Raw genomic sequence first — 26,064 nt, 5'->3', positions numbered from 1 at the left:
CACGGTCAGAGAAAATTACCCGCTTCCCTTAATAGCTGACCTGCTGGATCGTTTACAGAAAGCCCGCATTTTTACTAGGTTGGACCTCAGGAATGCGTACAATCTGATCTGGATGAAAGAGGGGCATGAATATCTGACTGCCTTCGATACCAGGTATGGAAAATTTGAGTACCTTGTGGTCCCTTTTGGGTTGGCAAATGCGGCAGCCATATTTTCCCGATTTTTGAATCAAATTTTCTCTGATTTACTAGATAAGTATCTGGTCATTTATCTAGATGACTTATTAATATTCTCTGAGGATGCTACAACCCATGTACGTAATGTCTTACAAAGACAGAGAGAGAACAAGCTGTTTCCCAAGCTAGAGAAGTGTGCCTTTGATTTAACAGAATTACATTTCCTGGGCTATAGAATATCAACAGAAGGCATATCCATGGATCCTTCAAAGGTCCAGGCAATTCTGTCTTGGCAACCCTCCCGCAATGTGAAAGGTGTACAAAAATTCCTAGGATTCGCCAATTTTTATAGAAAATTTATACATAAATTTAGGGACAGGGCTAAGCCTCTCAGATTTTGAAGAAAGGATCCAAATTCCTTTGGGAGAGGGAGCAAGCAGCCTTCCAAGAATTTAAGCAACTCTTTGCATCCCAGCCGCATTTAAAGCATCCTGATACCACGAAGCAATTCATAATGCATTCAGATGCTTCAGATTTTGCTATTGCTGCTGTTTTATTGCAATATACTGACAAAGTAGGGAAGACATTGCTTCCTTGTGCCTTTTTCTCTCACACGCTCTCGCAGGCAGAGAGAAACTATGATGTTTTTAACAAGGAGTTGCTGGCAATTAAAGCAGCATTCCAAGAGTGGAAGCATTGGCTAGAAGGTGTGACCTTTCCTGTGAAGGTCTGCACTGATCACAAGAATTTACAGCTTCTACAGAACACCAGTTCGCTCACCCCATGTCAAACCAGATGGAGCCAGTTTTTCTCCCATTTCAATTTTGTTATTTCTTATGTTCCTGGGGCGCAGAACTGTTTGGCAGATGCCTTGTCTCGATCCATTCAGGCAACCCCCGCTACCCACCAGGAGGTCCAGGCTACTATATTACAACCTCACAAGTTTGATCAGTCTATGAAGGGGAACCAGACAGAGATTTTAGCAGCAGGCAGGCAAGCAGAGGACCTATTTGCAAGGGTCAAAGCTCAGCAGCAACAGGACCCATATGCCAGGTCCAGGATGGATGACCTCTAGAGGGGTCTACAAGACACCACATCCCCATTTAATGTGGAAGCAGGAATCCTTTGGCATAGTGGGCGATTATACATTCCCCCCTCATTGAGGGAAGAAGTACTGAGACTTTGCCATGACCATCAAACGGCAGGGCACGGAGGTGTTTTCAAAACTCTCCATAGAGCTCTGAGAGACTACTAGTGGCCTAAGATGACTGCAGACATAAAGGGTTATGTAGCTTCTTGTCATACCTGTAGACGAGCCAAGCCTCTACCAGGGAAGCCCACAGGACTCTTGCAACCCCTCCCCAGCCCCAGTGGGCCTTGGGATACAGTTTCCATGGATTTCATCACTGATTTACCCCCGGTCCAGGGGCTGACTTCCATACTAGTGGTGGTGGACCTTTTCACTAAAATGGAGCATTTTATTCCTTGCAAGGGCCTCCCATCTGCACCAGCCACAGCACAGTTGTTTATAGACCATGTTTTTAGATATAGAGGCATGATAAATCACTTGGTGAGTGACAGAGGCCCTCAGTTCACTTCCAGATTCTGGAGGGCCCTTTTCCAGTCATTAGGGATCCAGATCCACCTATCATCGTCACATCATCCTTCTAGTAATGGACAAGCTGAGAAAAATAACCAATGGTTACAACAGTATCTCAGGTGTTACACCACTTATCAGCAAAACAATTGGCCAGCCCTGCTCCCCATGGCAGAATTTACTTATAACAACTCTGTGCAGTCCTCTACCAAGATGTCTCCTTTCCAAACACTCTATGGGGTTAGCCCTCAGGTGTTGCCCACCTCCTCCCAGCAGGGAACTGTTCCAGCTGTGGCTGATTTTCTTAAAGAGCAACAAGCTGCACAGGAGTTGTTAAAGGAGCAGCTAAACATGGCAAAAAATGCTTAGAAGAGAGCTGCAGATGCTCACAGACAAGAGGGGCCAGCAATTGCAGTAGGAGACAAAGTGTGGCTCTCTACCAAGTTTTTGACTTCTACCAGGCCTTCCAAGAAGTTGGACTCTAAGTTTGTGGGCCCTTTTACTGTGGTGCAGCAGATAAATCCAGTGGCTTATTGTTTACAGCTGCCAGCATCCATGAAAGTCCATCCAGTGTTTCACAGATCCTTGCTAGCCAAAGACCCTCCCGCAAGTGACTTGAGATTGCAAATGCCCCCCCCCCATCTCCAGTAATTGTGGATGGGGAGGAGGAATATGAAGTTGAGATTCTGGACTCTCGGAGGAGGGGAAGGGGCATCCAATATTTTACACTGGAAAGAGTACCCTGAGGAAGAGCGCTCATGGGAAAATGCCAGAGATGTGCGCGCACCAGCACTGGTTCAACAGTTCCATCAGCTTTTCCCTCACAAACCCAAGCCTCGCACTCTCCCAGAGATTCTTCACTTGGCTGAGCAAGCAGAGGAATCCCAAGCAGAGGAGTTCGTAAGTTGGCAACCTCCACTCCCGCCAGAGGCTCTGAGGCCAGAGCAAGAGGAGGAGGGGGAGCTGCAGCCCTCCACCTCCAGCTTGCATTTCCCAAGGGGGAGGGGGGAGGAATCTTCTAATCATCTAGCTATTTTCCAGCAGCAGCCACCTGGGCCAGAAGCATTATCAGAACTGGAGAGCAGCAGTGATTCGTCCTTGGAGGAGTTTTCCTTTGAAGAATTTCCATCATTGCCCAGTTCCCATAGGAGCTTGGAAGGGGAGATGGACTCTCATGAGACTTTGGAGGGAGGAGGGAACTCTGGAAAGGAGGGGGCTGAAATGGAATGTGAATCTGGAGGGGAGGGTGATGTCATGAGTACTGATGGTGAGCAGGAGGGGGCCACTATCCAGGGGCGAAAACACATGTGTAGTTTAGAGAGTTTGAGCTGTCATTCAAAGAGATACAGAACAGATCCGCCTTGACTTTTGGGGGTTTATCTGTCTGGGTTTTCCCATGCTGCTTCAGTTTGGTAGGATTTTCTGTCTACTATAGCAGTAATAAAGCACTAGAGACTTCTTCATCTCAGCATGGTTCTTGCTTAGTCAGGACAGGAACACAGGCTTCTCCCCTGACCAGGCCTGAAAAAGTGAGAATTTGCCTTTTTTTTTTTTCCTTTTTCTCATTTGCTCCCAAGCTCAGGTGTGTCTGTGTTTGAGGTAGTGGAGTCACATGAGAGCTGCAATCTGATTTCAACATACCTAAAAGTAGATGTTTAGTGAGTGAGAAATTACACGTCTTGTTCAAGAATTTGGGGAGCAGATTTTCAGTAGTGATGGTGATATTTTGTTTTGTAAATTGTGTGAAGGTATTGGCCCAAAAGCGTTTTAATATTCAACAACATTGTGACACCGTGAAACACAAGAGTTATTTAGCAAGATTTACCTTCACTGAGAACAGGCAACGTCTCCTTTTTGAGAGAGCTTCTTCAACTGCAGGTTCATCAAATACCCAGTCAGAATTTTGTAAGGATCTCTGTACAATGATGGTTACTTCAAATATTCTCTTAAGGAAATTAGGTAGTGGTAGCCTCAGGCATTTTTTGAAGTACACCAGTCACCCAATTCCAAATGAATCAGCTGTAAGGCAAAATTACATCTCTGCCTGCTATGAAGATGTGTTAGAAAAGATAAGATCTGCTGTTGACAACAAGATATGCGTTTCAGTAGATGAAACAAGTGATGTAAACGGAAGATAAGTAGCCAATATTGTTATTGGCACTCTGAAATGTGACAAGCCTGGTGAAGTATTTCTTCTAACATGTGAAACTCTACAAAAAGTAAACAATTCCACTATTGCTATTCTCTTTGACAATTCTATGAAACTACTCTGGCCGGATGGTGTAAAAAGGGGAAATATCGTTCTCTTTATAACAGATGCCGCTCCGTACATGACTAAAGAAGCCAAGGAACTTAAACTTCTTTATCCAAAAATGATCCATATCACATGCCTTGCACATGGTTTACAGAGTGGCCAAAGAGATTCGAAGCAACTATCCTGATGTAGATAAGATAATTTTGAATGGGAAAAACATGTTCATTAAAGCTCCACTTTGAGTACAAAAGTTCAAAGAAATTGCTCCTACTTTGGCTCTCTCTCCCTAACCTGTTGTCACACGTTGGGGGACTTGGCTGGATGTGGCTATGTATTACTTCACAAATTATGCTTCCTTGGAGTGGATAGTTAAAGAATTTGACTGTTGTGAGTCTTCCTCCATCAAGACTGTACAAGATTCCTTTTCTGAAACCTTGCTGGAAACTTAGCATACATAGGATCTAGCTTCAGTGGATTATCAAGAGCAATCACCTGCCTTGAAACTGTAGGAATGGAACTTAGTGATGCACTGAACAAACAGAGTGATTTAAAGCCAGCAAAGGGGAAAGTGGCTGAAAAAAATTAGTGATAAACTGCAAAGAGTGTTGCAGTCTAATCTGGGTTATTCAACACATTGCAAAATAAGTAACATTCTAAGTGGACTCGAAGCAAAATTTGAAGACTTCGAGCCAGAATTTTCTCCAGACAAGTTTGTTTTTTTCAAATTTGTTCCTATAACCTCTTGTGATGCCGAAAGGAGTTTCTCCAGATACAAGAACATACTGGTAGACAACAGAAGGAGTTTTGAGTTTGTTAACTTCAAGATGCACGTGGTCATCCAATGCAATTCTGCTGTTAATGAAAACTAATCCAGGGATGACCATTTGACTCTCAAAATGTTCATTTGATACCTTCAATACTAGCACTTCTGCACTGGAAGTGAAAAAGAATAAACCTTTTAATTTGTGGTGTGTGTTTATATATATATATATATAAGCACAGGCTTTTAAAAATTGGGTGCTAATTTCAGAAATTGTGAAGTCATATTTTTGGTTTAATTGGTCATATTTAAATGGTTTTAAGGTCATAACTGCTTGCATATTTCTAACATTTTTAGGTCATAGAAATCCTCATCCTATTCATGAGCCTTCTTTGAGTATGATTATTGAGCCAGCTATATTGTATATCCATTTAATTGTCATGCCATCCATGATTTTAAAAAATGGGGTAACATTAGCTTAGCAAGATTTGTTTTAAGAAATCAATACACATTCCTAGTATTTATCAATTTTTTAAGTGCCTATGGATTAATCTCTTCAGATTAACTCTTCAGCAAGATTTGTTGTTAAATCTCTTGCAGAGTGCTGGAAAACATTTGGCCCAGAGAGATCAGAAAAATCACACACCAGGCATTTCTGTAAAAATAAATTTATTTACAGAAAGCACAAAAACATATTTACAGGCTTGTGCATTTACACACACTCAGAGAGGAGTGATCTGCTCACTCAGGCTGCAAGGCTAAAAACTAAACAGTCCTGCAAGCTGCCTCCCCTCAGGCAATGCAACTATTAACACCTAAACTGAGGACAATTAAATTCGACCTATTCACCTGGCCAGAATGATTTGTTACCATAGTAACCTTAATTTCTGTAGCAGAAAACAATATACCAACACTCCCCTTTTTATGCTATGGAACGAGATGCAGACCAGCTTGCTTTGTTACCTCTGTCTTGGTAGAGCAAGAGGTCTGGTTAAAATATCAGCAATCATGTCTTTTGATTCACAATATTTTAACATTATTTCCCCTTTGGCTATCTTATCTTTGATATATTGATACCTAATATCAATATGTTTTGTCCTATTCTTGCAGGCTTCAGATTTTGCCATAGCAAAGCAAGCTTGATTATCCTCATAAACAGTTATAGGCTGGTTCACTTCCATGCCTATGTCTTTTAACAAATGTTTAAACCATGTAACCTCATTACAGGTTTGTGCTAGAGAATAAAATTCTGCTTCTGCAGTGGAAAGAGCAACAAGTGTTTGTTTTCTAGAATGCCAGCCTAAACTAGATCCAGCAAATTGAATTAAAATCCCAGTGGATTTCCTGTCACTGACATCTGCTCCCCAGTCAGAATCAGCAAAAGCCTGCAATTTCTCTGTTCCACAGGCATTTAGCTTCAGGAATAATTCTTTGTTCCTTGCAAATACCTCATTAACCTCTTCAATGCTGCTTTTCCAGTAGATGTAGGCTTCTCTGTCTACTTAAAATGGCCACAGAATTTGAGATATCTGGGCGAGAGTGATTTGCAAAATACAGTAAACTTCCAATTGCAGATCTATATTTCTCTGCCTCAGTTAATTGAGTTTCTCCTATATCTTTCTGAAAATCTGTTATCGGAGTAGAGACTGGTTTACAGTCTTGCATATTAAAATCCTCTAGGAGCTTTTGAATTTTACTACATTGGCTTAACAGAAAGCTACCATCCTTCTCCCTGTGTATTTCCAAGCCTAGGTAATTTGTTACTGTTCCAAGGCTTTTTAATGTGAAATGGCTTTTCATGCAGGCTTCAAAATCAAGCCTTTGTTTTTCTGTTGATGTGAACAGCAGCAAATCATCAACATAAATGCACAGATACATACAGCCTTGTTTGTCTTTCTTCATATATACACATGGATCTGCTTTTCCTTTTACAAAACCAAAATTCTGCAGTTTTTCATCTAACTTTTGGTTCCAGGATCTAGCAGCCTGTTTTAACCCATAGATTGACATCTGAAGTTCACAGTCCAGATTCTCCCCTTTTTCATAGCCAGGGGGCTATGTCATAGTGATGAACTGACATTCCTTTGAGTGCAGCAATTTTTAACACTAATCTAATTGATTCACCTTTAGTAACTGGGGCAAAAGTCTTGTCAAAGTCTAAACCTTTTTGCAACCAACCTTGCTTTATATTTTTGGATTTTTCCATCAGCATACCTTTTCAGTTTGAAAACCCACCTACAACCTAAACAGCGTTCATTGGGAGGTAGATTTACCAGTTTCCATGTTTTCTTTCAAGGATGCTAACTCCTGTTGCATGGCAGAATGCCAATTTTGTGCAATCTCAGGTGGTAAAGCATTCACTTGTTCTAAGGACTCAGGTTCTGTGAATATGTGAAAAGCCTTTACTGTTTCAGTCTGAAAATGTGATGGAGGAACACCTTTATTACTCCTCTGAGATCTGCGAGATAATACAGGGCTTAAATTTTGACTCCTATCACTTCCCTGAGAAGCATCTGTCTCTTCAGTTTGCTTTTCTGGTTTAATGTCCTCATCAGGCAAAAGATCACTATCAGCAAGTCCTTGCTGTTCTGTTGTGGTTAGATCAACTGGAGAGCTAGAATTTAATCTCCCACAGTTTTGTTCAGCAAAAGAAGCGCTTTTGCTAATTATTAATTTCTGTCCCACTATGAACCTGTAGCTCCTTTGGCTTTGTTCATAGCCAACAAAGATGGCTTTCTTTGTTGTGGGGCCTCCTTTCCTTCTCTGTTTTGGAATATGAACCCATGTAGTGCTACCAAACACTCTCAGATGGTTTACTTTTGGTTTCACACCATAAAACAAATGGAATGGAGTGTCCTGAATCACAGAGTTATACAGTCTGTTTTGCACATAACAGGCAGTGGAAATTGCCTCTCCCCAATACTTAAAAGATAAATGTGAATCTTTAAGCATGCATTCCATCGCATTTTGCAAGGTTCTGCCCTTTCTTTCAGCAACTCCATTTTGCTAAGGGGTGTAAGGGTTAGAAAGAATTTGTTCTATCCCCTTTTCCACTAGGAACCTTTTGAATTTGTGAGAAAGGTACTCTCCTCCTCTTTCACACTGGAGTGCAGATACAGGCCTAGGGAATTTTCCATTTGCCCATGTCACAAAACTTTTAAATTTCTCAAATGCCTCATCTTTATGTTTTAGGATGCAGATAAATGAGTATCTTGAGAAATCATCAATGATGGTCATTGCATACCTTGCTTGTCCAAGACTTGGAGCAAAAGGACCAATAATGTCAGAGTGTACAATTTCCAAAGGTCTAGTTGTAACTCTGTCACTGTGCTTACTCACAGGAGCTTTTAGTGTTTTGCACTCTTTGCAAACTACACAATCTATTTGTCACAGGGTTCTGTCTTTACGTCAGCACACAGCTGTGGCATTTGTGCTGTATACTTGAAATTAGCATGACCAAATCTCCTGTGCATCAGGTGTACACATTGGTCATGATATGGAGTGTTGCCAACTGCAGTCTTGCAGCTTGGCTTCCTTGCATTTTGCACAATGTACAAGGAGTCTTAACATACCAGTAGCACACCATTTCCCATTTTTATGTATCTCACAACCATTTTTCTTAAATGTTATGATATACCCTGTTGCAGCTAAATTGTGCTACAGATAAAAGGTTTGACTGTAAATTTTGCACATACAACACACCTTTTACAGTTGCTCCCAAGCAGGATAAATACAAGTCACCTTGTCCCATAATTTTGGTCACAGAACCATCAGCCAAAGATGAACTTTGTCTTTCAGTTTTAGACAGTGACACAAAAGAGCTTTTACAATTACATAAATGACAATTGGCCCCAGAATCTAACACCCATACATCAGAATTACCCTTCTCAGCAACCTGTGCAATTTGGGTTGTCTGAAGAGCCTTCTTCTGTGTTGCCCTTGTGTTCTTCTTCTCTGTCTTTCTACTCTTGGGTCTCAAGGCACAGTCCCTTTGCAAATGTCCAGCTGAACCACAAGTGAAGCATCGCTGGCTGGCTGGTGCTGTGGCCTCAGCTTCCTTTCCCTTCTTTTCCCTTGTTTTCTGGTATTGCAACTTTCCAGAAGAGATGGGGGGGGATCTTTCCTCTCTCTTCTCCCATTCAGCAAGTAAGCGCTGTGTAACACGATGGGGTGAGGTCTGCTTCAGGAATAGCCTCCAGGGTACAAATCAGCGTGTCCCACGTTTCATTCAGTGAGGACAGGAGGATATAGGATGTTGTGAGAGGTGTAAATTCCATTCCTCTCTCCTGCAACTCAACAAACAGCTGCTGAATATAAGCTATCTCCTTCTGCAAGGTAGGCTTTGTACAGCTTTTTTGTCAGGATAACTTTACTCCCTGCTGTTGCCTTTACATACAATCTCTCAAAGCATCCCACAGTTGCTTTGCAGACTGCATACCTCTCACGTGCACTAGCTGATTATCCTCAACTCCCAGGATAATGGTGGCTCTAGCCCACTCATCCTGTCTAAGCACTGGGATTTTGGGGGGTTTGCTCACCAATGGGCAGCCAAAGATTCTCTCTGCGAAGATACATCTCCATCTTCAGGGCCCAATTCAAATAGTTGGTCTGTGATAGGCACTCCAGAGGCATCGCTGAGGGCTGGGAGGTAGCCATGGCTTCTTCCTCCTTTTGCAAGTTACCTCAGCTGGCTTCTTTGTCCTGCAGACCGGCAGTTGCTGGAAAATCTCCAGGCGGCTCCAAAGAAAAATCTTCACAGCTCTTTGCTACCTTCCTTTAAATTGTGCATGAGGTGTGGAGCTGATCTCTCTGCTCTCTCTGGGGTTTTACTGGGTTTCTTACTGGGTTTAGTGGGCCCATAACCTATTGGTAGAGTGCTGGAAAGCATTTGGCCCAGAGAGATCAGAAAAATCACACACCAGGCATTTCTATAAAAATAAATTTATTTACAGAAAGCACAAAAACATATTTACAGGCTTGTGCATTCACACACGCTCTCAGAGAAGACAGGGAGGAAGGCAGGTAGGAAACTGAAACTAAAACAAGCCCAGGCAAGCTGCCCTCCAGACAATTTCCTAATTTGGTCATTCTTTTCACCCCCAAATTGAGGATACTTGTTTGACCTTCTCACCCTGCCAGAGTGATTTGTTACCATAGTAACCTTAATTTCTGTAGCAGAAAACAATATACCAAGAAAACCTACATAGGCATGATATGAGGTTGACTTGCCTGTAGTTCCCTGGATCATTTTAATCTTTACAGATAGTGAAAACAAAAAATCTTAGCTTCTAGTTGTGCTAAAGCACAAATGCTCTAGGTGGAGCAATGCACCCATTGTCCACATCCTTGATCTAGGGAAAACATGCAGGCCATGTTCCAACACTGCTCTAAATTAGGGAGAGGAAAGCAGGGTTGATTTTAGAAGAAAATTGCTGTAAGTATCCAATCACAGATTTCCCATATGATAACTAATTAGGTGCTAAAATGAACATTGTTCCACTGAAATCTTTTTTCTGCAGTCAGTCATGTTTTCAGCAAGTACGTCTGCAGCAAAGAAGTTTTTGCCTGTTTTGGCTTCCATACTGAAAGCATTAACGTCTTTAGGAAAAAGTTTGTGTCACTGAAGCAGCATTGTCAGAAAGAAGAAATTAAGTGCAGTGCTCATGTGTTGAGCCCTCTCCATTTATAATGCATGAAGAGACTAATGAGTTGTGTTTATATTGAAGAGATTAGCTTGAATCCAATTCCTGATATAGGAATATTAACATACCCAGGCCTTGGGCTACAATGTCCGTTGAAAGTTACGAGGGCGCTGAATGAGGGGGACTTACGGCCAGTCCATTAAGTTGCAGCCATCACAGCATCTCCACGGTCACGTGATTGCAATTCAGGTACTTGGCAACCAGCTCACAATTATGACAGTTGCAGCATCCTGCTGTCATGAGTAAGGATGGAGAGCAGGGGGCTCCCATCCAGGCTGTAAAGCGCATGCGTAGTACTGAGGAATTAGGTAGCCATTCAAAGAGACACAGATCGGGCCCGCCTTAGCCTTTGGGGTTTATATGTCTGGGTTTTTCCCATGCTTCTTCAGTTTGTTAGGATTTTCTGTTATGTAGCAGTAATAAACACTAGAGACCTATTCCTTGTCTCAGCGTGGTTCCTGGCTGTTAGGACACCTGAGGTCACGTGATAGTCATTTGCAACCTTCCCTGCCAGCTTCCCACAAGCAAAGTCAATGGGGGAGGTGGCAGGAGGTCACAAGTTGCTCCTTCTCCTGCCACTTTTTTCACCCACCCACCCACGGCACCCATATTCCGTGGTAGACTTGATTCACATTCTTTTAGTTTTAAATGGGAAGCTAGTGTGCTACAAGATAAATTCCCAGATTCATGGTTGGATGGATGGATGGATTGATTTTCACTTCTCACCCCTATGGGGGGTATGTGTCCTCCTCAACTTCAGGTCCTCTACCAGAGGCCTGGGAGTTTGAGGGTTCTGTGCAGTATCTTAGCTGTCCCTAGCATTGCACTCTTCTGGACAGAGAGCTCCGATGTTGTTCCTGGGATCTGTTGGAGCCACTCTTCCAGCTTAGGAGTCACAGCCCTGAGTGCTCCTAATATCTCTACATCCTCTCTAGGTCCTCTTTCAGGCCCTGGTACTTCTCCAGCTTCTCATACTCCTCCTTCCTGATGTTGCTGTACCTGGCAGCATCTACATCCATCACCACTGCTGTTTTCTGGTCCTTGTCTACTACCATGATGTCTGGTTGATTGGCCAGTACCTACCTGTCCATCTGGATCTGAAAGTCCCACAGGATCTTAGCCCTGTTATTCTCCATGACCTTCTGTGGAATCTCCCATCTGGACTTGGGAGAGTCTAGCCCATACGCTCTGCAGATGTTCCTGTGCACAATACCAGCTACTTGGTTTTCCTGTTCAGTGTATGCTGTTCCTATAATACATAACATACATAGACACACACACACACATACATACAGAATATATGTATGTCTCTCTGTGTGTGTGTGTGTGTATATGTATGTATGTATGTTATGTATTATACTATGGACAGAAGTTCGCAACGTTGTTCAGGAGGTGGCAACAAAATACATCCCAAAGAAAGAGAAAACCAAGAAGGCAAAATGGCTGTCTGCTGAGACACTAGAAGTAGCCCAAGAAAGAAGGAAAGCAAAAGGCAACAGAGATAGGGGGACATATGCCCAATTAAATGCAAAATTCCAGAGGTTAGCCAGAAGAGATAAGGAATTATTTTTAAACAAGCAATGCGCGGAAGTGGAAGAAGACAATAGAATAGGAAGGACAAGAGACCTCTTCCAGAAAATTAGAAACATTGGAGGTAAATTCCAGGCAAAAATGGGTATGATCAAAAACAAAGATGGCAAGGACCTAACAGAAGAAGAAGAGATCAAGAAAAGGTGGCAAGAATATACGGAAGACCTGTATAGGAAGGATAGCAATATCGGGGATAGCTTTGACGGTGTGGTCAGTGAGCTAGAGCCAGACATCCTGAAGAGTGAGGTTGAATGGGCCTTAAGAAGCATTGCTAATAACACGGCAGCAGGAGATGACGGCATCCCAGCTGAACTGTTCAAAATCTTGCAAGATGATGCTGTCAAGGTAACGCATGCTATATGCCAGCAAATTTGGAAAACACAAGAATGGCCATCAGACTGGAAAAAATCAACTTATATCCCCATACCAAAAAAGGGAAACACTAAAGAATGTTCAAACTATTGAACAGTGGCACTCATTTCACATGCCAGTAAGGTAATGCTCAAGATCCTGCAAGGTAGACTTCAGCAATTCATGGAGCGAGAATTGCCAGATGTACAAGCTGGGTTTAGAAAAGGCAGAGGAACTAGGGACCAAATTGCCAATATCCGATGGATAATGGAAAAGGCCAGGGAGTTTCAGAAAAGCATCTATTTCTGTTGTATTGACTATTTTAAGGCCTTTGACTGTGTGGACCATAACTAATTGTGGCAAGTTCTTAGTGGTATGGAGATACCAAGTCATCTTGTCTGCCTCCTGAAGAATCTGTATAACGACCAAGTAGCAACAGTAAGAACAGACCACAGAACAACGGACTGGTTTAAGGTGGAAAAGGAGTACGGCAGGGCTGTATACTCTCACCCTACCTATTCAACTTGTACGCAGAACACATCATGCGACTTGCTGGGCTTGAGAAATCCAAGGCTGGAGTCAGAATCATTAACAATCTCAGATATGCTGATGATACCACTTTGATGGCTGAAAGCGAAGAGGAACTGAGGAGCCTTATGATGAAGGTGAAAGAAGAAAGTGCAAAAGCTGGCTTGCAGCTAAACCTCAAAAAAAACCAAGATTATGGCAACCAGCTTGATTGATAACTGGCAAATAGAGGGAGAAAATGTAGAAGCAGTGAAAGACTTTGTATTTCTAGGTGCAAAGATTACTGCAGATGCTGACTGCAGTCAGGAAGTCAGAAAACGCTTAATCCTTGGGAGAAGAGCAATGACAAATCTCGATAAAATAGTTAAGAGCAGAGACATCACACTGACAACAAAGGCCCGCATAGTTAAAGCAATGGTGTTCCCTGTAGTAACATATGGCTGCGAGAGCTGGACCATAAGGAAGGCTGAGAGAAGGAAGATCGATGCTTTTGAACTGTGGTGTTGGAGGAAAATTCTGAGAGTGCCTTGGACTGCAAGAAGATCAAACCAGTCCATCCTCCAGGAAATAAAGCCAGACTGCTCACTTGAGGGAATGATATTCAAGGCAAAACTGAAATACTTTGGCCACATAATGAGAAGACAGGACACCCTGGAGAAGATGCTGATGCTAGGGAGAGTGGAGGGCAAAAGGAAGAGGGGCCGTCCAAGGGCAAGGTGGATGGATGATATTCTAGAGGTGACAGACTCGTCTGGGGGAGCTGGGGGTGTTGACCGACAGGAAGCTCTGGCGTGGGCTGGTCCATGAAGTCACGAAGAGTCGGAAGCGACTAAATGAATAAACAACAACAACACACACACACATATACACACACATATATACACGCGCGCACACACAGTGTGTGTGTGTGTGTGTTGTGTATATTCCATCTTTCCTTTGAGAGCACTGGTTAGATTGTATTTGAAGTACTGTTTCCATTTCTGGGCACAAGAATAAGGACATGGAGAACCTGGAGTGGGAGAAGGATCAAAGAAGAGCTGAAACCAAGCCCTATGAAGAATGGTTAAGAGAGCTAGGCATGGGTAGTTTGTAAAAGAGAAGATTAACATAATGTCTAAAAGGATGTCATGAATATGAAAAAGCTGTTTTTGTTGAAAGCAGGAGCAGGAGAAGGACCAACAGATTGAAATTAAAAGAATACTGATTCAAGCTGAAACTTAGGAGAAGGCTTCTGATGGTAAGAGTGGTTAAGCAATGGAACAGAGTTGCCTAGAACAGTGGTGCACGTTTCCTAGCTGGAGGTTTTCAAATGGGATTGGTAGTCCTGCTCTGAGCAGGCAACTGGATCAGATGACATAAAAGGCCCCTTCCAGCTCATACATTCTTGTGATTCACTCTGTGATGGTAGCACACGTAGAGGTTTGTCTCATTTTTATACTCACAAAATTAAACCAAGGTGGTGGTTGTTTTTCAAGGGCAGACTTCCCCGTTTTGCAGTTGAATCTTAATTTTGTGTATGCTGTCTTTCACAGAGAGCCCTTTTTTCACCTCCCAAAAGCTATTGCAGATCTGTTTTGTGTCTTTGTTACTTAAGATTGAGGCATACTTCTTCTTTGTACTGGTTGTGTGCATGAAAGTATAATCACTATAATTTCCTGAGTTTAGTTTCATTTTTACATAATTCCTGAACTTCAGGAGTGTTTCATGTGCAAAGCACCATTTGACAGAAGAGTCGCATGATATGTATATGTAGAATTCATTAATTTGTCTTCAGTCTCTGCCAAGGATAGATGTACTAGTGCAAGTACGTTGGATATCACTTCCTATACTCTCACTTCTCACATCTCAGTCCCAGAAGAACCTTCCCATTGCATCTTTACATGATTTGCTTATAATGATTTGGAAGGTGATACGTTGTGACACAAAAACAGGACATAGGTTCTTCTGAGAAGAGTGCAGTTCACACTTTAATGTTAAGCTCTTTGAGAGTTAAAAGTAGGCATCTAATCTTAGAGGCTTCTAATTTTAATTTGGAAGGAAAATGTCCATTAGTTATCAGAGTTTTAGAAAACAGTGTACTGTTGCATAGAAATATGTCTTTATTTTGCCATATTGCATGTTAGTTTGACAAGTTTATAGCAATGAGACATTGGAAGTAGTACTCACTGCCTGGGATGTGGGAAATTAGTTTGATCTGGCTTTTTTAGAAGTTCATGACAGAATAAGGCAGAATCAGGAGTCTACTTTCACATCTGTATTCATGTATGTACTCCATGCTCAAATAACGGTGGATAAATTAGTGGACATCTGGAAGAGGCACATTTTTCAAGTTATTTTGGTCACAACATATAAGGAATTGTATAGAGAATACGATTGGTAGCTGGTCTTAATAAACAGTTAGAGAATCTTGCCTGCATAAAATGCAAAACAGATGTATCTTTGTTCTTTTCAATTGACTTTGATGAATAAACTATATGTGACGTCATATCCGAGCTATTGGGTATCTTGAGTCCAACAGAGAAATCTTCTAACATTTTTTACAAGTTTCCATTGTAGGCACTGAAGAGAACAAAGTGATTCCAGTGCACTGTGCTTAGAACAAATAGTAGCAGGTTCAGAGACCCAGACTGTTTTTAGTCCAAACATTTATAAGTTGTGTTATTTAGAGCTTTCTTCAGTAAGACTGGGACTAGAAATTTGGAAGGCATTTTTCTGAACGAAGAGGAAGATATTTTTCTTCAATTAAATTGTTTTGAGAGGCTGTATAAACAAATCTGAGCAACACTGTATTATTGTTTTTTAAAAAACATTTTTAGTTTGTACATCTCCCCCATCCCTACCCAACCCCTAGAAGACTAACCCAGCAGCTCATTTTGCTGTGTATTTCATGTGTCAAGAAGTCATACATTTCATTATGGCTGTTTCATTTATAAGCAAGTATCGGCTGTGTTTTTTTCTTCTTTACGGAATCCCTTTGGAATTTAACTTTCAGATATAAATACTTGGAAAAATTGGCAGGTGAAGAATATGAAAAGGAGCTGAGAAGTCGAAATTTATGTAGGGACAGGAGTGACTTATCCTTGAATTTGGGTCCAGTCCCAACTGCTACCATTCCCAAGTGTGCCAGCCCAGATTTAACAGATTCTCATGAGAAATCATCAGCTTGTGTGACTTCTTGCAAAACATCCCAAACTCCAGAAGGTAAGTACTTGTAAATAATTATTGTAGTTATAGTAGATAAAATTTTACAGACTATATGATGCTCCATTTTATGAAAGTGTGATAATTGTTGTTGAAACATACATTTAGAAATTAGAAGTCTAATATCTTAGAAATTAGATTGAATTTAGAATCATGGAGAATAAGGCTATAAATGGGTACTCCAGTATTAGAAGCAGGATTCCTTTGAATGGCAATTGCTTCGAAACACAAAAAAGGTGTGATATTATGTTAATCTTGGCCATAAAGGAATTGAATGCTAGACCTAAATAGGCCTTTGATTTGATTCAGTTTTGGTACAACTCTTGCATATTATGTTTTAACGATTTTAAAACTCTAAAGGCATGCGGTCTAGCTGAGATTAAACAGTTTAACATTCCACTGGCTTCTCATTTTTCTACTACCACTCTCCCAATTTGAAAGATCTCTCCACATTAAAATCCATTGTGGAATTTCAAAAGCAGCTTGTCAACCAATACGCATAACTCCTAACAGGATGGGTTGTTGCTTAAAAATCCTCCCAGGTTTTCTGGCCTTATAGCTGTAATAAAGTGATTTGATTTGACTTTATTTATTTATTTATTTTCTATCCCGCCTTTGTTATTTTTATAAATAATTCAAGGCAGTGAACATACCTAATACTCCTTCCTCCTCCTATTTTCCCCACAACAACCCTGTGAGGTGAGTTGGGCTGAGAGAGAGTGACTGGCCCAAGGTACCCAGCCGGCTTTCATGCCTAAGGCAGAACTAGAACTCACCGCCTCCTGGTTTCTAGCCTGTTGCCTTAACCTCTAGACCAAACTGGACTTAATTTGATTTGATAATTCCTCCAGGCCCACACAGAGTCTGCTGGCTCAGAGGATTATGCTAATTCAGAAATTAAAAATAATTAATTTTGCCCAGGTTTTACTCAGAAAAGCAATATCTTCTGTAGGTCTTGATGCAGAAGATGAATCAATAATCCTTGTATATTCCTGGAAAACTTTTGAGGGATTCTCTATACTCACAGGAGCCATGCACATGGAATAACAAGCTGCTTTTGAAATTCTGGGAAATAGCAAAATTGCTTTTGAAAATGGAAAGCTCTTTCAGAATTTAAAGAAATCTGGGTGTATACATCCAATGTTCACTTGCCTGAATTTTAATTTGTATTACATTTAAATTATTTGTAGGTACCATGTAGATGTTAACATGAAAAAAAAATGTTAGTGTGTAAATATGTATAGAAAATAGATTAGTTTTTGTTTCAAGAATCTCTGAAACAAATGTAGCTGTCATATTCCAAGACTGGATGTTCAGCTTAATGGAGAGAAAGAAAAACAGAAAAGAACTACTTTTGGTAAAAGAACATAACATTAGTTAAATGTTAAAGGCTGAGTTAATTGGCTAGGGAAAAAAGAAAGAGGGTGACCTATAGGCTTAGTCATATCCTTGTTGTAAGCTTACTGATATCATTGACTGGTTTTGCATCTGCTTAAATATTTCCTCTTTGGGAGTGCTGAAATTTAGTTAAATTTTGTTTGATTAGTGTCTTCTGGAGCTTAATTAAAATATGTTCATGCACTGTATGTCTATACATCTATACTCTTTTCAATAAATTTTATTAAAAGTTTTAAAACATAAAAACTAACACCAACTAATAGAAAATAGAGAGAACAAAAAGAAAAAAGAAGAAAAAGGAAAATACAAAAATGCAGTGAGAAAGAATAAAAAGAAATAGGAAGAAGAAATTTCCAATTTTCTCTGCAGCAAATATAAGTATGATGACAAAATTATCTCTTACTCTGTGATTACAAAACTCACTTTTTTCTGTTATCTGTTTCTTTTCTAATTATCAAAACCACAAGTCACAAGTGGATTTTTTTTCTGTTTCACACAAAAAGTCTATAAGGGGTTTCCAGTCAGCCATAAATATAACTATTGTCTTTATGCTACATCTGTAGTCAATGTCTTCCTTGCGGAGAGAAAATCTTTAAAACATGCTGTTATAGTTGATAAATACTTTTAAGTATTGCATATACTCAACACCAGTTTTCACTCGCCTGAACTATGGCTTGATGGTATATGATTTGATGGCATATATGACTTGAGTTTCTTGTCTTTAATGGCTATTATTGCTTCAAGCATGCTGTTAACTGTCAGTTGAAGGAAGAATGGAAATATGCTTTCTTTGCATATGCCAATGTCAAACTTTATTTTAGTTTGCAAAGATTTCCAACAAAGACTGTATCTGTATATTCTCTTCTGGTTAGAAATATTTGGAATGGCAGTCATTCAAATTCAATTTTAGGTGTTACAATTCATTTTCCCTAAAATTAGACTTTTTCAAAACTTTTATGGGGGAAATAGCTATCTCTTTTATAACTGGTTTAGCATATGTCTCTGGGAATTATCCCAAACATTACCTTATAAAATGGAGCACTTTATTAAGTACTGCAATGGATTTGTAACAGGTACAGAGACTGACTCTTAATGATTGAAGATTGAATTTCTATCAACCTACAGTAAGTGTCTCAGGATTTACCAAAAATACATCACAATAATTAGCAAATATGCAACATCATGGAACTTTGCAAATAGATTATACTTACAATTAGATATTACTGGAAGTTGAATGAGACAGAGTACAAAATATTTTCTGCACTAAGAGAAAGATAAATATCTCAAATTTAAATGTGACCACCAGCCCCAAAATATAGATGAACGAACAGCTGTTAATGAGCACTTAGAGCACTTGTTGAATATGGTTTGCCTAACAACAGTATAATACAACCCAGATTTCAATATCTTGCTAACAAAGAACCATGAGCAATGCTTCTCAAATGCTTTGTTGAAAACAGGATATACTAACTGTATTCATGGAATTTTCAATCAATATCCGAAAAGATAGAGTATTTGTCTGGCATTACTTATTCCTAATATTATGTGTTCTCCTTCAAATCAGTGCACCTCTTAAATTTGTTTTAGAATTTTGGCCAATAAAGATAGTAGTTTATTTGGTCTGTAATCTGCTAATCTGCTTTTCTCTCATTTTAGAATCTTCAAATTTCAGATACTTTGCCTATTGCCCAAGAATTCTCACAAATTGCAGGCAACTAAAAAATGACCATTTGGTTTTTAGCAATTTTCGACTCATTCCATAACTTACTTTTCCTGGCATAATTTGAACACATACTCTCTTTTGTACTTCCTGGCAATATGTCTTTTTTTTCATCTCTGACAGATGCATTTTTTAAGCCTCCCTTTCCAGAGAGCTTCCTGTATAGCCAACACCAGCTTCTTTGGATGTTCTCTGTTTTTCTTTCTCATGAAAATAGCTGCCAATTGTCCCTGCAAAATTTTTGTTTTACAGGCTTTTGGTCTTTGTTGAATTTTTTTTCTTGCAGAATCTCTATTCATGTGATTGTTCCCAAGTTTCCTCTAGGAATGCTAATCTTAAAAAGCATTAAGTGCAAGGAATATGGGCAACTAAGCTCATACTTTTAAATCTTTATTATTATCGTAGACCAGCATATACTGAATAAAATAACTTTGAAAACAAAAAATAAAATTAGCACCTGTTTGTGTCAATAACTGTTATTGGCTATTTGTGGGTGAAGTTTACACGTAATGTAACAAAATTTTGCTATATTTTAAGAGAGAGAATTATTGCAAGCATATAGCAGATAATATAAATAGAAATTATTGGAATCCCCTAGAAGTTTAATTAACAGAAGAGTAATCAGCTGGTGATGAATGTCCCTATAAAGCTGACAGTAAAGGAGAACATGGACCATCATTTCTATCGCACCTGTGCTGCAGGGACAATATTGTGCTTCAGAAGGAATTGTCTTTATGTCTCCCTGCAACTAAGCTCAGTTTTCACCACCATATTTCATCATGAAATACAAGTTGTCATGATCTCTTCCCCCCAGCATTCCTACCCATGAATAACTCCAAGGAAGCAGATCTTTTTACTTCTTCCTCTTTATTCTGAAAGATAAAATTACCGTGCTCAGAAGTTATTTTTCCTCCCTTATTGCAAAAAAGGAAGACACTGACATGTGATAATGCACATGTCAGCACTAATAATTGCAAATCAAGTATAAATATATCCTTCCAGTATTGTATAATAATTTTGGCTGTTTCCCATGCATAAAAGATATACTGACACTTCGATAAATTCCAAGTACTGAGTTTATAGACTAGCAGAATATATGTTTCCATTATCCTTAATCCTGCAGATTTCAGCCCAAATGTGATTATAAATTCAGATAATATGGGTTAATATTCCAATTCCTGAATTGAACTGAACTGAACTGCCAGATGATTGCAACCATCCCTTATTAAACATTTTCTGAGTTGCCCAATATATTCAGAATAATATTTTGTGTATTAACTGCTGTTTTTAACTTTAAAAAAACCTAATTTCATATTATTTTATTCAGCCTTTGATTAAATGTTGGAACTCATTGTGTCCAAAATTGTATAAATAGTTAATATCAGTTCAACAATTCCCTCTTCCTCTTCTGGCTTAGGAGTAACTTACTGGCTTAGGAGCCTGGATTTATTCCTCCAAAACCTTTTTAAAACATGGAATTTCAAAAGAGGCAATAGTGCAATTATCTCAAATATAAGATTTTCATGGGTTAACTATCTGGAATGTCAAATTAAATGATACTTATTGTTAGGATCAAAGAACACTAATACAATGTGAAATAAAACCATGTTGTAACCAAGTCTCTCAAATCATATCAAGTCTCTATTAATATGAAAAACGTGACCATTTTCTCTTCTTGCTGCTTAATGAAATCTTTATAATTCATTGGAAAGATACATTTAAATTATTATCAGAAAGGACTGTAAACTTCACAGGAGCCTAAAAATCCTTTGTTTATTACCAAGGAATGTGATACCAAGAAGCATTCTAAACAAAAACATGGTCGTTGAACAGAATGTAAAGTATATTTATGTTTGGAAGGATTGCTACAGTGCAAAATCTTCATTCAATTAAATTCACATGCATAAAATCAAGAATATATTTTGGATGGGGTGGGTGTTACAATATAAAAAGTGATCCAGATTTTGATTCAGAACCTATCCATCCCTTCAAGTTGCTTAAAACAGTAGTGTATTTATTTGTTCTGAAGAATCTATCATTTGACCATATTAATTCAATAAGTGCTAGCCATTGATCTCTCAATCTAATATTAGACATGTAAAAAACAACCTTCTATTTCTTCTTCAGCAACAAAGTTAGAAAATATATTGATCAAAATGAACTGTTACTTATTTGGAATAACTATTTACATAATCTCCCAAACCCAAGCATTCTATTAAAGGTGTTTGTCTTTAGTTGGACTAGTAGTCTCTATAGAAAAGCAATTTTATTTCCCATTTTATTTTAACTTAGACAATACTTGACTACACTTAGAAAAGTGACCCCAACCCCATAACCTCCATGTTTCAGAAATGTCATAAGAAATAAGTAAAGTTAGAAACAGAAGAATAGAAAAGGCCTATTGAAAAAAAATGAGAAAACTCATATTTGAGAGCCAGTGTAATGTAGTAGTTAAATTAGGAATGGGGAGACTAGAGCTCTAGTTCATCTTCAACCACAGAAGTTCACTGAGTGATTTTTGGCCAATCACTCTCTCTCAGCCCAACCTACCTCATAGGATTGTTTTATGGGGAAAAACAAGAGGAAGAAGCACTGTGTATGTGCCTTGAGCTCTTACTATAAAAGGTAGGATAGAAATCTAATAAATAAATATTCCATCTTGGAATATGGGCCTGGAGTGGGGAATATAGCCATTCCAGCCCCTCCTTATGAGAATAAAAAATATAAAACAAACAGTTAAAACATTATGAAAGTAAACATAAAATTTGTACTCCTGATCTTTAATAAGTCAGACTCATTACAAGTATCCTTGACAGTTGATGACATCTGTACAGATGATGATGATGATTTATCAACATAAACCAACAAGGGGCAAAAGGATGACTAGATTTGTTTTGGGGGGGGGTTGATACATTGAAATATATCTTCATAAATTTAGATCCAAAAAAACAAATGCAAGTTTTGGAATGAACCATAGCTATTTTAAAATACCTGCAGTTTTTAATCTTTCCCTTGTAGTTCCAAGGACAACTACATAGAACAAACAAATACCTATTTAGGAGCTACAGATAAAAATGTTGGCACTCTGGAGCTGAAAGAGGCACAATGACAAAACATGGAAAACTTTCAACCCACCAAAGAGATTTCAGCCAGAACTTAAAGCAGTAAGGAGTATTTTTGCCTCCCTTATGAAAGGATGTCTGGACATTATTATTTAAAAACAAGGATGACTAAACTCCTGATAAAATATTGAAAATTCTTCTCACAAGCCATGAGTTTCACAGTACCAAACATTTTACATTGTTAGAACTTCTTAGTGTGATCTGGGAAAAAACAAAATGCAGAAGTGGGGCATACTCTTTGCAATAAACTATTTTTCATGGAAAATCTGAGAAATTTCAAAATAAATAGCCAAAGCTATCACAATATGAAAAGAAGCAGCACCCTCTCAATACCTAGCTGACAATTTTCTAGCAGAGCTAATATTTCACATATTATGACTTCCATAAAATAATAGGCTGATTCTTTCCCACTTGTTCTGGAATTCCTTGTATTTGTAAATTGAACCAAGTAGGCTGAAGTTCCTAGAATGTTACTTAGTTGTGAATGATCTGATTCACTTTCAGTAAATCAGTTTATAGAAGTATCAGTAGACTTCTTACAGTCTTCCAAGTCAGTATTCTAATCCTTAACCACATTCAATCTTGTATTTGCAGTGTTACCCATTATTTTAATAACAATTATGACCACCTGCATCTCCATAAGAACAAACATAACATCCTTCTCATTAATTGTGTTGTTATGGAACGAAAGGAACTTTTTTAGATAACATCCAAGGATTTAACAAGCAGATTTTTTGTCAGCAAAGAGATTATCAGTGGTTTCTAATTTCAAGAGTGTCAATTAAGAGTAACAGATAAACAATTATTAGAATAGTATTTCAGAGGAGTAAACTATACCAATTCCATTTGAATATAGTGGCAACTTGATTTGAAGTCACTAGTACTATTGGGGGAGCAAGTTCTTTGTGTCTGACATAGTGATAAGGAATCTTGGAATATGCTGTTTCAGTTATGAGCATCTTTGTATTAAAAAACAGGACTGGGAGATCATTCTTTCAGGGCATGTTGCTTTGATAAAAGTATATGAAGCCTTTCCAAAATCAAATGCAATTTAAACTTCTGTTCATTCATAGTATAACTTAATTTCTTGTCTGGATATGAACCAGTCCAAATACAAGCAGCAATTTAAGCTATAGCATTTCATTAACCATTTAATCCTGAGCTTTTTTCATTTCACTGTCCATCTTGTCTAGAAACTCCATGCAAATTTTGTAGCTCTGTATCTTCATAGAATTTCTGTTCTCCCCACTGTAGTCCTGTCTGACCAAGGCATGCAAACAAAGGAGCACAAATCCAAGATCAAAGGTCTACAAGACACTTGTTATAAAGGGAAGAAAACAAGGAAGTGTCAACCTCTGGTACAGGGTTTGAAAAAGCAGAGACTCTACCATAAGTCTGAAGGACCACACATAGAGCATAATCACAGAACAGACCAAGGTCCAATAATCCAGGTGAATGAGCTGAGACAGAGTTCTGGGCACAAGTATAAGGAGAAGTTTAAATAGACATTGCTCCACGTTTGATTACCTGCTGCCCAGGGCTTTAATGGAGTTGAGAAGGAGAAGGAGGCCAGTGATGATGCCAATGATGCTATTTTCACTGGCTTGAGGCATGTGGAATTGTTGTAAGAGGTTAAAGAAATTGATTCTGTACCTGATTCCCTGACTCAGTCTGAAATTTGTGACGAGAAACCTTGGTTTCAGGATGAGAGATAAGGAGAGACACAGCTGGATATTGCAACTTTATTGTATTCCAGGAAATTGTACCTATAATAGACAATTAAGAGTGAGCAGAAATAGATTGAATAAAATTTATACAGTCACATCTCAAATTTTTCATCCAGACCACCTTTTTTGAGGAGGAGACTTGGATTAATTTTTGTCTCCAACCTTTATACTATCTCATTGATTATGGATACTTGTTTTTAGTCCATAAATTCCTATCTGCCATTCAGATAAAATCACCAAGTTGGGCTGGAGCACTAATACCATCTCCCATTCATATCCCTTTCCCCTTCAACCCTCAATGAAGCCCCTAGAACCAACTCCTTCATCTAACTATAGACTTGAACCAGCTGTTTTCCATGACAGAGATGGCAAATTTCACAGTGCTTTAGGAAATGCCCCTATTGAATACATAGAGCTTCTTTTAAAATAGATACACTTCGATTTGTGTTTCCTCTATATTGATATGGCAGTCAAATGTTGAGGAATACAGTTAATAGAATAGTCCACTTCACATTTATTAGATGCAGACAGGGGAAGAATGTTTCAGAATGCATCTCCACTATAGATCTCTTTCTAAACACACACATACACAATAATTGAGGCATACATCCATATGGCTACCTGCATACTTACAAGAATATCCACTCCACACACACACACTCACAAAGAATTGAATACTGTGCAGCTAATTCTGTCATTCCTCCTTGATTGTTCTGTCATCTCATTTACCAACTGGCAAAAAAGTTGCTGGGTAAAGTTTCGTGTTCTTTATTTTTGCTTATCAATAGGAATGTGTGTTGTATGCTGCCCAGAGTCACTTTTATGTGAGATGGGTGGCTATATAAATATGACTGATAAATAAATAAATATCAACCTCTTGGTAGATCTGTGTTTAGTATTTCTGAGGTTAATATTCCCATACCTGAAGAACAAAAATTAAAAGAAGCATCCTGTGCCAGTAAAGTGTCTGGTCCTCTGGCAGCTGCAGCAAAAATGGCCACAGAGGCACACAACCTGTGGCTGGACAGGAAGTGGAAGCCCTGCAGCAAGCCAGTGGGAACCCAACAGATAGCTGGTCTCCAAAGGTTCCTTCTCCATGACACCTAGTATGTCTGCATGGGAGGTCTTCTGCTGGTATAGAATGGAGAACATTTCTCATACCAGAACACCTTAGTTCAGCTTCAGCTGCCAGAGCAGCAGGCTGGCAACACCAGTGTATTAATTAGGTATTCAGTAGCTATACTTTGAGGTGAAATATATATATAAAAAGAAACTTGGGTATATGGATAGATTGGATTCAAGTAAGGAATGGCAGCATCCCAAATTGTTCATGAACAGAAAGCCCTAGCTTTAAATGTTGTGCTCTGAGTCCCACATACAGATGTTTCTTAGCAAGACCTTTTTCTTTTTACTCCCTTGGAGAAGTGAAAACGGATGAAATTCACTTGCTTGCTGTTAAGGGAATCTTTCTCCATTATTCTTTTCATCAGTGAGTGCCAGTCAACCTGAGGCAGAGGGAGAAACAAAAACAGAGCAGGAAGATGAGGCCAAGTTCAAGCAGGGAACAGAAACACCCCAAGAAGTAGAGGTTGCAGAGGTGGAGCTGGGTCCAGGGCAAGAGAGAGAAGAAGGTGCAATAAGTGAAAAAGAGAAGCAAAATGAAGATGTGAATGAAAAAGACAACTGCTCTGCATCCAGCCTCTCTTCGGCAAGCAGCACTTTAGAGAGGGAGGAACGGGAGCAAACATTAAGCAATAATAATGAAGCGGGTAAATTGAAGCCTTTTTTCTGTAATTGTGTGTAGTTTTGTAATGTTTGCATTTATTATTAAATGATTTATTTATAAATGTAATTTTTACATTTATTATTACATAATTTTACATTTACATTTTACATTTATTTATAAGAATAAATCATTGTTCCTATGATTTTGATCAC

At 39.1% G+C, this 26,064-nt stretch overlaps 1 protein-coding gene across 1 annotated transcript in view; it reads left to right on the top strand.

The window, feature by feature from the left end:
- FHOD3 (formin homology 2 domain containing 3) overlaps nucleotides 1–26,064 on the top strand; it is a 311,906-nt gene that overhangs the window by 212,705 nt on the left and 73,137 nt on the right. The window contains exons 15-16 of the mRNA XM_063300332.1: nucleotides 15,951–16,159; nucleotides 25,617–25,895. Coding sequence (XP_063156402.1) covers nucleotides 15,951–16,159; nucleotides 25,617–25,895 — 488 coding nt within the window. The remainder of the gene's footprint in view (nucleotides 1–15,950; nucleotides 16,160–25,616; nucleotides 25,896–26,064) is intronic.

This window comes from Candoia aspera, chromosome 4 (genome assembly GCF_035149785.1).
Source record: "Candoia aspera isolate rCanAsp1 chromosome 4, rCanAsp1.hap2, whole genome shotgun sequence".
Taxonomy (NCBI): domain Eukaryota; kingdom Metazoa; phylum Chordata; class Lepidosauria; order Squamata; family Boidae; genus Candoia; species Candoia aspera.
This window is presented reverse-complemented; position numbering and strand designations above follow the sequence as displayed.